The sequence below is a fragment of the Rhizophagus irregularis genome, chromosome 23, assembly GCF_026210795.1.
Source record: "Rhizophagus irregularis chromosome 23, complete sequence".
NCBI classification, from domain to species: domain Eukaryota; kingdom Fungi; phylum Glomeromycota; class Glomeromycetes; order Glomerales; family Glomeraceae; genus Rhizophagus; species Rhizophagus irregularis.
Genome location: NC_089451.1, coordinates 1332691 through 1346219, shown reverse-complemented (window position 1 = coordinate 1346219; position 13529 = coordinate 1332691). Strand labels below are relative to the sequence as shown.

General features: G+C 29.5%; 3 protein-coding genes across 3 annotated transcripts; 2 read left to right on the top strand and 1 right to left on the bottom strand.

The window, feature by feature from the left end:
* Window positions 1-4591: 4591 nt before the first annotated feature.
* OCT59_015258 (uncharacterized protein) lies at window positions 4592-5230 on the top strand (the record flags this gene model as incomplete). Its single annotated transcript, XM_066139902.1, has 1 exon — window positions 4592-5230. The coding sequence occupies one exon, from the start codon at window positions 4592-4594 to the stop codon at window positions 5228-5230; it is 639 nt and encodes a 212-aa protein (XP_066002732.1).
* Window positions 5231-5276: 46 nt separating this feature from the next.
* On the top strand, window positions 5277-5687 carry OCT59_015257 (uncharacterized protein; the record flags this gene model as incomplete). The annotated part of the gene is made up of 1 exon (XM_066139901.1): window positions 5277-5687. The coding sequence occupies one exon, from the start codon at window positions 5277-5279 to the stop codon at window positions 5685-5687; it is 411 nt and encodes a 136-aa protein (XP_066002731.1).
* A 7187-nt stretch (window positions 5688-12874) lies between these two features.
* Window positions 12875-13235, bottom strand: OCT59_015256 (uncharacterized protein; the record flags this gene model as incomplete). The annotated part of the gene is made up of 2 exons (XM_066139900.1): window positions 12875-13060; window positions 13218-13235. The coding sequence occupies 2 exons, from the start codon at window positions 13233-13235 to the stop codon at window positions 12875-12877; spliced, it is 204 nt and encodes a 67-aa protein (XP_066002730.1).
* Window positions 13236-13529: the final 294 nt, after the last annotated feature.

The window sequence follows — 13529 nt, the reverse complement described above, 5'->3', positions numbered from 1 at the left end:
ATTTTAAGCGTGTCCTGTTTAGTGTTCCAATCCGAGGATATCCGTCACCATTTTATCCGATCCGATTAGAATCCGCCATTCGTTTATCCGATCCGATTAGAAATCCGTCATCCAGAATATCCGCATAAGTATCATCCGGATCATCCGGATTATCCTTAATTAGTAATCCATGTACCAATCGGACCACCCCTTAAATCTGCATTTCCAATATAGGGATATCCACCAATTTTTAATCGAATAGATTGAAATTTTTAATGAAAAAACTTTGACATTTGCTTTATTTTATTAAAGTATCAAAAATAGCTCTTAAAAAAGTCAAACTTTCACCAATAAACTTTAAATTTCTTCAATTCGTAATTTGTGTAACCATCGACACAAAACCGAAAAATTTTTTCACTTAATAATTTGAAAATAAATGCTTTAAATATGTTCAGAACTTATATTTTAAGATAAAATTACCATTTTTAAATTCCTAAAGATTGATTTATAAAAGTTTCATATAAGCATTAAAAATGGGAAAATGGATTATTGTTAGTTAACCTTAAAGTAGGAAATATTTTTACATTTATTATATCATTTTTTTTTTAATATTCTATTAATATACGTCCAAAGTATATATGTGTGAATTTTGAGACTTCTTGCTAGTACTTTTATTAGAAAAAAAAATGATAAATAATTTTTACTAAAATTTCGCTAATTGATGATATTTAAAAGCAATTCGCAAAATTTTGAGTTTTGAAATACTTAAATTTATATTTTTACAAAATAGATTTAATCTCTAAGTTTTTTTTAAAAAAAAATTTAATTGGTTTGGCTAAAAATTGACCGACTTTACTTTTTTTGGAAGTGGAGATTTGATTTTGCCGATCACTAGGTCCGATTCATTCGTGGATCGGCAATTAAGGATTATCCGGATTATCCATTAATACCATTAAAATTTGTATAAGATATAATTACAGCCGGCATTAACTGATCGGCACTGGAATTTCCTTTTTTGGATCTTTGTACAACAAGAATTCCCAATTTTCACAGAAATCAAAATTTCCTTTTTTGGAAATTTGTGTAACATCACGTGATTTGGCGGATCCGAATCATTATAAATTAGATTTGTCGGATATCCGTCGGATGAATCCGTTATTATCCGTCATCCGAGAAATCCGATCCATTATTATCCGTCATCCGTGTGATCTGATCCGTTAACTTATCCGTTATCCGTATAACCACCAATATCCGGATATCCGTCAAAAAATCTGGATAGCGGCTAATCAGATTGGAACACTAGTCCTGTTTGATTGGATTTCAGTCATAGTTAAATGTACTTAATCTCCCTGACTGCAAATCATAGTTAATCTATTCAATATACCGAATCGGTTAACACCGTCTATAGTATGTATAAACTAGTGAAAGAAGTTGACTGGGAAAATTTTTTCTAACTAAACATCTATTGCGATATATACAAAAGCTTCAATGTCATCATTAGCCCAAAATGGCATGGAAGTCATCTAAGTGGTCAGTGAATGTTGAAACTGTGACTCTTATGAAAAGTACAGTTTGCCAGTGCTTGAAATGATAGAGCAGTACTAAAACCTCATGAATAATACTGATAGATATTTGATATATAGCAATCAAGATCTCTGTGAAATATTCATGTCAAAAAACAACCTTAAATTTACTGCACTCATTGAGATGCTATCAAAACCATTCAATTTCTAAACCTTTCTGAAAGTATGTGAACTCTACGATCTTAGCGTTGTGTATAAAAATGAGAATTTGCATGCTAAGGTAGAAAAAGTTCTTGGTATATTGCATGGTTATTGGAGGAGGCGCAGAAGTTGAACTTAGTTAACTCTTGATGTACACAGAGAGGAAAATAAAAAGGGTAAGGTCAACAGAGGTTTGGGATAGCAAATAATTAATCTGCAGTCATAGAATAGAAATTTCTCATGTACCACTGGTTAAGACCCAATATGTATTTATTTTTCACATTTATTGATAAAAATTTTCTGAAAAGTTCTAGCATAAATTAATGTTTTATGCAGATTAAATGATTTTCCCTTGATGATTTTCTTACAAACGGGATAGCGTTATTGATAAATTAAGGATAATAACGTAATTTTCCTCAAAAAGAATATTTCCAAATCAATTCTAGGGATTATATAAAAAGGAGCTGGCCCAGTTAATAAATCCTTTTAGCTGTTTTACAAAAATAAAAGTAAACTAATAAAACTAAACTTACCAATATTTACATCGTTAATATTCCTAACAAATGATCTATATTTTTTCGCAAAATATAATAAAGTAATAATAAGTTGTTTTATTGTTCGGCTAACTTCTTGAAACGTGACATCACGATGATAATTGATTTTCCCAGATGCTCAAAGCAGATTTAATACCTTTTTTATTATATATCGGCACCTCACATACCTTAACAAACATATGGAGCAAAAAATCAAATAAATTTTCTGGCAATCAAAATATAAGTACCATGTTTGGCATAATATGATACAAAAGCCATTAGGCAACACATACAGTATTTTGTATTTCAGAATCCAAGCTATATATTGCAAGGTCAAGTCCTGATTATTTCAAAATTGTGTAGTTCACTTCCATTTGTGAATAATGCCGATCAGCATTACATAGTGCCAGTCCTGAAGAAATGCATAGAGCTAATAGTAAATGTGTGCCGACCTCCCTGACCTATATATATATAACTCAGGGTTGGTATTTCTATTCTTCGGTACTAGACTATGTGGGCAGGAGTGAAACAAGTGAGGCGAAAATATTGGCAGGATAGATTATTAGAGTGTGGAGCTGTAGTTACTATGGTGCAACTATACTTGACAATCACGTGATGATGTTTCAATTTTCTGGCGCAAGTTTCATATCACGTGATCAGACATTGTCCAATAAAAAACAAGAATTTTTATATGTTACACTGTTTCGTACATAATATTTTATGTCAAAACGAAAATTTTATTCATTGAAACTCTTCATATTTGATTGTAATATATAACGACCTTTTTTTCTAGGTATCTTACTAACTTGTTGTTGTTATTTTGTTTTATGTGGCATCAGTAAAGTCAGATTGAAATTTTCTTATTAACATGTGATGATTTTCTCATGAATCAGAAGGTTTTCTCATTGTTAAAGGAATTTTCTCATGATCAAATGAATGTGATAATTCGGGCCAGCATTGAAATATCATAATTTCGGCCTGAATTATAAAAATTTTTGACCAATAAGATAGGGCACATGTGATTCAATTTGTTTCAAATTTAAGCCGATCATATAAAAATTGGTTAGTTTTAAACATCTATAACTTTTTATACAGATCTTTTTTCAAAAATCTGACTGGTAATTTGATAGTACTTGTCTTGAAGAATAAAACTACCAGTTTATTTTCTTTAAAATTTATTTTTTAAAATTTTATAAGATTTTTTAGTACTACAATTTTATTGTTAAATATAGTTTACTTGCACCATAGTAGCAATAGAAACAAATTGGTTAATAGAAATATTTCATATATTTTGAAAATAATAAAGTCAAAAATAATAAAGTTTCGCACATCTATTTTTTTATGATGTAAAAAAATTAAGTCATATCATGTAACGTATTGGGTGAATCCAATATATAATAAATACAATATTCACGATGACTCAAATTTTATAATTATTTCTTATCAAAATAATTGATACATCAGTAAGATCAGTAAGATCAGTATAAAAGATCAGTATAAAGAACTTCACTTACAAAACACGTCCTTATAATAAAAGTTTAATCAGATTTAAGACATGTCATACTTAATACAAGTTAACCTTAAACTATATATAAACCTCATTTTTTCTTTTTAAAGTCTTATGACTCTTATCTATTACTTTTTTTCCTCAACTCATAAAATAAAAAAAAATGTCTTCTATCTTTACTAATATTGACAAGCTTACTTTACTAGTGAAGAAAAAACTGAGCTACACATTTTTTTTATTGACAAAGACACAACAAAAGTGGAAGAAGTTCTTTCATCAATCACAAAGGATGAGGAGAAAGTTGAATTCTTGAGAGAGTACAAAAGAGAGTACAAACTAAGAGGTAAGCCTTTGTGCCGTAGTAATTGGTCATGACATGTCAGTTTCTTGTCCATTAACTAACATTGCCTTTTTTGGTCTTAATCCAATTTAGATAAACATCAAGGTAAGCCTTTGCATCGTAATGATTAGTCAACAAAAATGTGAAGTGCATTATTAAATATTTCTCACATATTTATTTCCTATTATGCAGTACAAAGTAACATTTGTAAAGATAGAAAACTTGAAAAATTCTGGAAAGACTTAAAAAACGCAAGTATTGTTGATAATTTTCTCTATCTACCTGATAGTAAAGAACCCTATCTGTTTATCCGTGAATGCTATGATGATTTGAAAAGCGTTATTCTTGATGATAAAATAAAAAGAGTGCGAATTACTGGCAATCCAGGGATTGGCAAAACATATTCTTATTACATATCCTTTCAAAACTAAAAAAAACAGTAATATACCATAAAGCAAACAAGAACCCGGCCCTTTTTGGTGAAGAACGAGTCTTGTATAGTGAAACTATGTTTGCGTTTAAAGAATATTTGGATGATCCAGAAGTGTGGTACATTGTTGATGGACAACATCCAACAGAATATGATGCAAAGACCATTGTTGTTTCTTCACCAGAGAAGAGTCATTATAAGGACTTTGACAAATGGGGGAAGAAGCTGGTGCGATATATGCCAGTGTGGAAGTTTGAAGAGATCAATAAATGCAGGGAAAAGCTCTTCAATGATCTTGATAAAAAACAGGTTATGGACTTATACTTAAAATGGGGAGGAATACCTCGGTTCATCCTGGAAAATGCTAATGACAAAACTGAACAAAAAAAGCTTGATAATGCGATCAGCATATGTACTGAAGACATAATTAAGTATATTGGTGAAGGTGATACTCAGGAAGATACAAGCCACAAGCTTGTACACATTGTCACGAACCCTCTAGAGGATAGAACTGAATATCCCTTATATTCAGAAAAAATTATAAAATTTGCCTCCCGTTATGTGGGAGAGAAGGTAACTTCAAAACTTTTGAGATATAGATTGATTAGTGAAATGAATGTAGCCCTAAAATTTGGCAAAAGTAATCAAGTTTTTGGTAATTTATTTGAAGAAGTGGCTCTCAGACTATTACGAAATGGAGGAGTTTTTAAGGTTTGATCTTTAGATACCAAGGTGGAAGGAACTTACAGGATAAATCCACAGAATGGAACATTACCGAACATATATGTTTTTTGATGTTAATGAGATCGAAAATGGAAAATACTACCAACCATATGAGGTAAATTTTCCATCGATAGACGCAATAATTGCTCCAAGTTCCCTCTTCCAAATGACCACTTCTTTGAACCATAATACTAATGTTGCTGGTTTGAAAAAACTTGACAGTAAATTATCGACAAATAGAATCAACCTATATTATGTTGTGCCAACTGTTTTATTCAATCAGTTTCAAAAACAGGATTTTGTTGGTGATATCCAGGAACAATATAAATGGAAATATCATATTAACCAATATGTTTTAGGGATTGATATAAGCTCTATTGGACCAAAGATGGATTTGATAATTGATCCTGGATCAGATTTTAATGCCATTAGGAGCCGTAATGTCAGATAGTACTTGGAAATATGATGATAGAAAATGTTATAATTGTGGAAAGAAGGGTCACAGCTCGATATTGCAAATCTTGGAAGCAATAACCATTCGTTTAGTCCACTAATATGCTCATAAAAACAAAATTTTTATTATTATTTACAGTTTATAAATAATAAAGTATTTTTGCAGTTGTCTTGTATCCATCATGTAATAAATACTTTAGAAAAAATTCTAAGATAAATTTGCTACACGTGTTTGGGATATATGCGAAATGAAATGTAGTACTAGTATGTAATAAAATGGATATTTGGGATCATTTGCTTACCCTTACAAATTAGATGGAATTTAGCGCAAATCCGGTTAGCAATCACTGGCTGAAGTAGGAGGATGTGCAATACATTTACACTAGAGAAATTTTATATACACGTCACATTTCAAATTGATTTACCAGTAATTTCAATTAATTCCAATTAAAGTGTATATTAAGGAAATTTGTTGTAAACTTGTCCAATTTCCATGAAGTGTTTATGTCATTTGAAATTTACAAGTTTCTATTATATAAATGTATTTTAAATTGTGATAAAACCTTCTTTATATATCATTTAAACTTATAATACATTAAGCAGAAATTTTTTATGATATAAGAAATGTTAATGAAATTTCACTCATATTTGCAAATATGTAGCTAAAATATTAACAATAAATACAATAAATTATTATAAATTTTATGTATATTATAATGAAACTTCACTTCTATTTAAGAATCATAAACTTCATAGCCATGCTCAATTAAGGCAATGTATTACTAGACCTACACTAAAGAATACTTTAGCAAGGCTTTCTTTGTGAATTAAAAGAAATTTCATACACTTTACCAGCTGGTGAGAAAGCCTATGATCTCTAACCTCAAATTTCCACAGGTAAAACGCTGACCAATCGGGTACCTACCCGATTGGTAACTTTTTTTTTGATCGGTCACCTGATTTATTCAATAGTTAGAAATTGGTGTACACTTCAATCGGGTATCAATCAGGTTAATACCCGATTGATAACTATCGTTCAGTTTAAATTTACCGATTGATTTCTATTGTTTCAATTAGACTATTGATAAACTATTTTTCTTTAACTAAAATTAAACTATTTTATACTATTGAAATTTACACTAACATTTTTTTCGAACATTTACTTTTGAAACTTAAAAAAAAGTTTAAACTATTTCATACTATCTTTAACATTTTTTTCAAACATTTACTTTTGAAACTTTTAAAAAAATTTTTTTTTTTAAGAAATTGGTTCCGATTTGGATACCAGAATCCCACAAAAGTTTCAAATATTTTACTTTCGAAACTTTATTAAACTGAAAAAACCATTTATTTGAAGATATTAATAAACGATTTTTAACATTTTTTTTTAACATTTTTCGGTTATAATGAATCCCATAGGTGAGTTTCAAAAAATAATTTTTTGAAACTCACTTTTTTTTTTAATATTCAATTGTAGGGAATCGGTTATAATGAATCCCATAGGTGAGTTTCGAAAAATAATTTTTCGAAACTCACTTTTTTTTAATATTCAATTATAGGAAATCGGTTATAATGAATCCCATAGGTGAGTTTCGAAAAAAATTTTCAAAACTCTTTTTTTTTAATATACAATTGGTTATAACGAATCCCATAGGTGAGTTTTGAAAAATAATTTTTTGAAACTCTTTTTTTATTATTATTCAATTGTAGGGAATCGGTTATAACGAATCCCATAGGTGAGTTTCAAAAAATTCTTTTTCGAAACTATTAAAAAACGTTTTTAACGTTTTTTTTTTAATACACTATTATAGGGAATCGGTTACAACGAATCCCATAGGTTAGTTTCGAAAAATAATTTTTTGAAACTATTAAAAAACGTTTTTAACGTTTTTTTTTATTATTCAAATATAGGGAATCGGTTATAACGAATCCCATATGTTAGTTTTGAAAAATAATTTTTCGAAACTATTAAAAAACGTTTTAACGTTTTTTTAAACCGTTTTTTTTAAATATTCAATTATAGGGACGAATCCCATAGGTAAGTTTCGAAATAATTTTTCGAAACTATTAAAAAACGTTTTAACGTTTTTTTAAAACGTTTTTTTTAATATTCAATTATAGGGACGAATCCCATAGGTAAGTTTCGAAAAATAATTTTTCGAAACTATTAAAAAATATTTTTAACATTTTTTTTCTAATACACTATTATAGGGAATCGGTTATAACGAATCCCATAGGTAAGTTTCAAAAATTATTTTTCGAAACTATTAAAAAAACGTTAACTAACGTTTTTTTATTATTCTATTATAGGGAATTGGTTATAACGAATCCCATAGATAAGTTTCGAAAAATATTTTTTTGAAACTTTTAAAAAAACGTTAACTAACATTTTTTTTTTTAATTCTATTATAGGGAATCGGTATAACGAATCCCATAAGTAAGTTTCAAAAAATATTTTTTCGAAACTATTAAAAAAACGTTAACATTTTTTTTTTAATTCTTTTATAGGGAATTAGTTATAACGAATCCTATAGATAAGTTTTGAAAATATTTTTCGAAACTTTTAAAAAAATGTTAACTAACGTTTTTTTTTTAATTCTATTATAGGGAATCGGTATAACGAATCCCATAGAATCCCATAAGTAATAAGTTTCAGAAATTTTTTTTTGAAACTATTAAAAAAATGGTAATAAACATTTTTTTATTATTCTATTATAGGGAATCGGCTCTGATAGATGTATATACTGAAATCCTATAAGTAAGTTTTAACTTTTGAAACTTTTTTTAAAAAACTTTCTTTAATGTTTTTTTATTTCTTTTGTAGGGAATTTGCTCCAACCTGGATACCGGATTCCAGATAAAATTTCAGTATTAGTAGTATTTCTAATTTTGTATTTTTAATAATTAATAAATTTAAATTATTAAATGTAATTATTGTAAAATATCAAATAAATTTAAATAAAAATGTATGCAATCGGCAGATTTCTTATTGTTATAAATTTATCAAAAAGTTATCAATCGGTATACTGATATGTCAAATAGTAAATATCCAGTAAATATCCTATTGGTAACTATTAATACCCGATTATACTCTATTGAATATCCCGATTGGTACCCGAGTATCCTCCTTTTGCGCCATCTTTTGGCAGCAATTGGGTTTACCGATTGATGAAAATTTTTAAAAAAATAGGGACCAATCAGGTGGAATTCGGTCACCTGATTGATCCCCGATTTGACATCGTTCGACTAGTGTTCTTTTCTACAAGATCCCTAAACATTTGATTCAGAGACCTAGACCATCTAAAAAAAAGAAAATTGAAATGTTAGTAAAAACATTTCATTGAAATGCATAATTAGAAACAAATCTCACCAAGTTTTCACGTGTTTAAAGAGTCAAAGAACCAACCATCTAAAAAAAGAAAGATGATGAATATTTGTGATCATTCTTTGTTAAAAGAAAAATTAAAGAAAAAAATTGAACTTACGAAATCCATGTTCAAAAATATCTCTGGATACCAAAGAGCAAGTCATCTATAAAAGAAAAAAAAGTTAGTAATCATTTTTTAATGTCAATGAAAAAAAATATCTTACCGAAATCAACCTCCAAAGAGCTGAAGACTTATCCAAATAAGAACGAAAATGAAGTTGTTAGGTTAATATTATATTAAAAAAAAAGTTTAAGAATATAAAAAAAAAGTACACTATAACTTACATGTCTAAAGATCCAAATGAAGCCATCTAAAAAACTGAATTCATTAAAAATAATTTAAAAATCACTTTCCCTTTTTTTAAATTTAAAAAAAAAGAACTTTAAAAAAAGAATTACCAGAAGTCCATGTGTCAAAAAAATTCACGTTAAAATAAGAGAAAAAACTTCATCTTTCATTAACAAAATTCTGCTTCAAAGATCCAAAGTAGAGGTCTGCAAATGGGACCCAGAACCTGGAAATCCTAACCTGGCCTGGACCCGGATCTGGGTTTGAGCCGGCAAATTTTCTTCAAAATTCACCCAGGCTGGGTTCGGGCCGGTACATGAATCTTTGTCAAACCCGGATTTTCGTAATTCTGGCCAAAATCGTCTTAATTCCGGCTGAAATTAAACTGGCCAAAATTAAGTTGGCCAATTTTTTTGTTTTTACAACAAAATAATATAATAAAAGTCCGGGTCCGGTCCAGCCAGGTTTTTGATATTTTAAGTCTGGGCCAGGCCGGGCTGGGCACTTTATGTTAATTTCCAAGTGCGGGCCGGGTTGTAAAATAGTAGTCAATGCAGACCTCTAATCCAAAGTACCATAAGGCTAAAAAATAAAAAAAGAAAAATTTCATTAATAAAATTCTTTTAAAATAGGTTTCTTAAAGTCAATTCTGAATTCAAATAGCTTACCAAATTCTGGAAATACAGAATCTATAAAGATTAAAAAAAGAAGCGTCAGACATTTCTTACAGATAAATGACGAATTCCTCTCAAAAGAAATAACTCACCATCCAAAAGTCTTCCACAGACAAGTCATTACCTACAAAAAAATAAAAAAAAGGAAATTTAATATGTTCCTCATAATTAATGGTGAAATTCTTTCCCAAAAATTTTACTTACTGTCCAAAAAGTCCCGTCAGAGAACATTACCTACCGAAAATTTGTAAAGTATAATTTTTACTTTTGTTTTCTTCAAGTCCAGCTATCATAGGCTTGTAAAACATTTTATGAAAAATAAAAAGAAAAAAAAAGAAAATTATAGTAAATAACGATAAAACAAAAAAAAAATTCAAAAAATGATAAAAATAAAAAAGAAATCACCTAAGAGAGCACTATTTGCAAAAATGTTCAGTTCGTTCTCAGTTGAACCTCAACTTTGAGCCATTGGAGGCATTTGTTCATTTCCTTTAATTTTTGTCAGTTGTTCATACCAATAGCTCATTGATGTTATTGTTGTGAAAAAACAAATTAATGAAGGAGAAAGAAGGAAAGGAATTATGGGAAAGAACAAACTTTTTTTTTAAAGAAAGATTATCCGTCATTGAACTGCGCCTATCAGTTATTATATCATGTGATACACATGACATTAATTTTTATGTAGATAGTAAAATAGGAACTGATTCCATTTTAAGGATTGATATAACACATTAAACTATTTTAACTATTTTAACTATTTTTAATCACAAATAAACTATTTTTTTAATTTTCTTTACATTTTCTTTTATACTCTTCAAAATAATAAACTGCAATTATGGTTTTTGATGCTTGGTACATGTTCAACTTAACCATCACAAAATGACACAAATAGCAAATATAATAATATAACATTAATTATATTTCTCACAAACATTCTAGATTTTTTAATATAAATTGACTTGAGATTATTAGAGGTCATAAGCTTTCTCACCAGCTGGCAAAGTGTATGAAATTTCTTTTAATTTCACAAAGAAAGCCTTGCTAAAGTCATCTTTAGCAAAGGTCTAGTAATACATTGCCTTAATTGAGCGTGGCTACGAAGTTTATGATTATCTCTTTGCTTTTTTTTGTAATTTTGTAATGATATAAATTTTGTTTTAGTATAGCAAAATTTCAATAATAGTAAGTAAATGGCTTGTTGCAAATTTAATATCATATTTCAAGTAAATTTCAAGCTATTATATGCGTAATAAACATTGATATTAAATTTAATTAAAATTTATTTAGAATTTATACATTATAATTAGCGAATTAGTTTTAAAATCATAAAATTTACAATAAATTTTACCCGTTTCAATCTATAAATTAAATTTGATGGAGATTTCTTAAGCGTAATTGAGATCAACAAATGTATAAGCTATTTATGGGCAATAAACTTCATGCAAATCATCCCACTTCGACCAGTGAATAATGCAACGGTTTTCTTCTGACCAGAATATTGTTTTGCCAAATTATATGAGCGTATTTTCACATATCAGATCCGCATGCATTTCTTTATTGTGCTCATTATACTAACTCTCAGATTTACCTTCCTTATAAAGCCGATCGGCATGTTGTACTTCATTAAAACACTTGAACATTACATAGATTAAGTGTAGTAACTTCGTTAGTTACTAAATGGCAGACATCGAAGAGATTAATTATTGACTTATATGAAGAAATCCGGCCTTCTTTTCATGAAAAGTATTCAGGTCTCCTTAAATAGCTGCCCATCAACAATAATAAATGAGGCATGGAAGTGTTTAAGTATATAGACACTCTTAAGACATGAAATTGAAAGATATGATCAAAAAAAGAAACGGCAAAGTTTATATATATACAGCATGGATACTGGGACACAAACCAGATTTTTCAAACAAAGTGGATAAAGCAACGCAAACAGAAGAGGTGCGTTTCAAAGAGACCACTCAGATATTGATTTCTCAAACAAAATGGAACAAACTAATACATTATTAATAGATGCAATAAATATTTTGGCAAGCATTCGCACATAAATTTGTGCAACTTTCTGGGCATTTTTTTTTCTAGGAATAGCTAGCCCATAAATTTTTTAACAAGAATTTCTTAGCAAAACTCTTAACTTACAGAATACCCAAATTTTTAGGACGTAATGGACTTCCAGGAATATTTGGATTCCTTCTTCCCTGGGAATTCTTCAAGACATTAATAATGTCGATTACGCTCCATTTCATCTATTTTATCTAAGATTTCACCGTATTGACGTGAGACTGTTTAGTCCATTCAATCCTTGACGAATAATAACTAATATTTCACTTTTATTTGGCTACCTTGTATAATTCGACTCATATGGGCTATATAGACTATCTTTATTCTAATGCCTCCAACTCTCTTCTATAAACTTCACTAATTTGGTCTTCGATGTCCTCAAACGTGGCTAAAGGATCTGCTCTATAGGGTAATTTTCTGGAATAATAGCATGATCAACACTCTAATTTCTACTAACATTTTCGGAGCTAATTCTTCTATCAATTTTATCACAATTTTGGAGTTGTCACGATTTTGATAAAATTTCACGATTCACGTTTTATTGGATGGCTGGATAACCTTGTGATTATGATTTTGCAGAAATTCTGGACAAAATAATTCTGGCTAAAATTATGGCACCTACGGCTTTAGGAATTGGGCCAAAATTACGTTAATTTCAGCTCAATCGTGAAAATTACATGCGATTTTTGGGTCATAACGACAATCCATCCTGGACACCCTACTTCTAACTATTTTAGGATCTTCAGGTTCGGACTCATTATCAGACTCATTATCAGAATTAATTCTGCTATATCTCCTCCTTCATCGGTAGTCTCATAGCTGCTTTTCTCTTCCTCCGAATCTTCTGGTTCTGGTGACTCAAAAGTTTCGGGTAACTCAGGTGGTTCCGTGGTTGTGGAGTCAGGTCTTCCCAGCTTTGTATGAGATTTCCAAATAAACTTCCTAATATGCCAGTTATGCTACCAAGAATTCCGCTCATTTTTTCCCAAAGGATATATAGTTAGAAAACAGTTTAAAATAAAATTATTTATTCAGATAATTAGAGTTAGACATTTATTCAAAAGAACTTACTAGTATGGGATTTATCATTGCTCTTATATTCTACGAAGTGGCGCTGTTTGCAATGAAGGGTGCTATCGGCCTGATGGGTGCAAAGTTCATTGTAATTCTCCTAGACGAGTTCCCTGTATAGATTGCAGTAAGTTGACTTCCTCTGCATATGATGCTTGTAAAAAAACATGCAGGCAAGTACCATTTTTGAGAATTTATCTTTAGCATAAGCTTGCAAAAATTCTGGCTGCACATTCACCAGCACTATGCCCGAAGCTTGAAGGATAGGAATAGGGTAGAGAGCAGGTAGGGAGTAAGGAATTCTGGTACAGT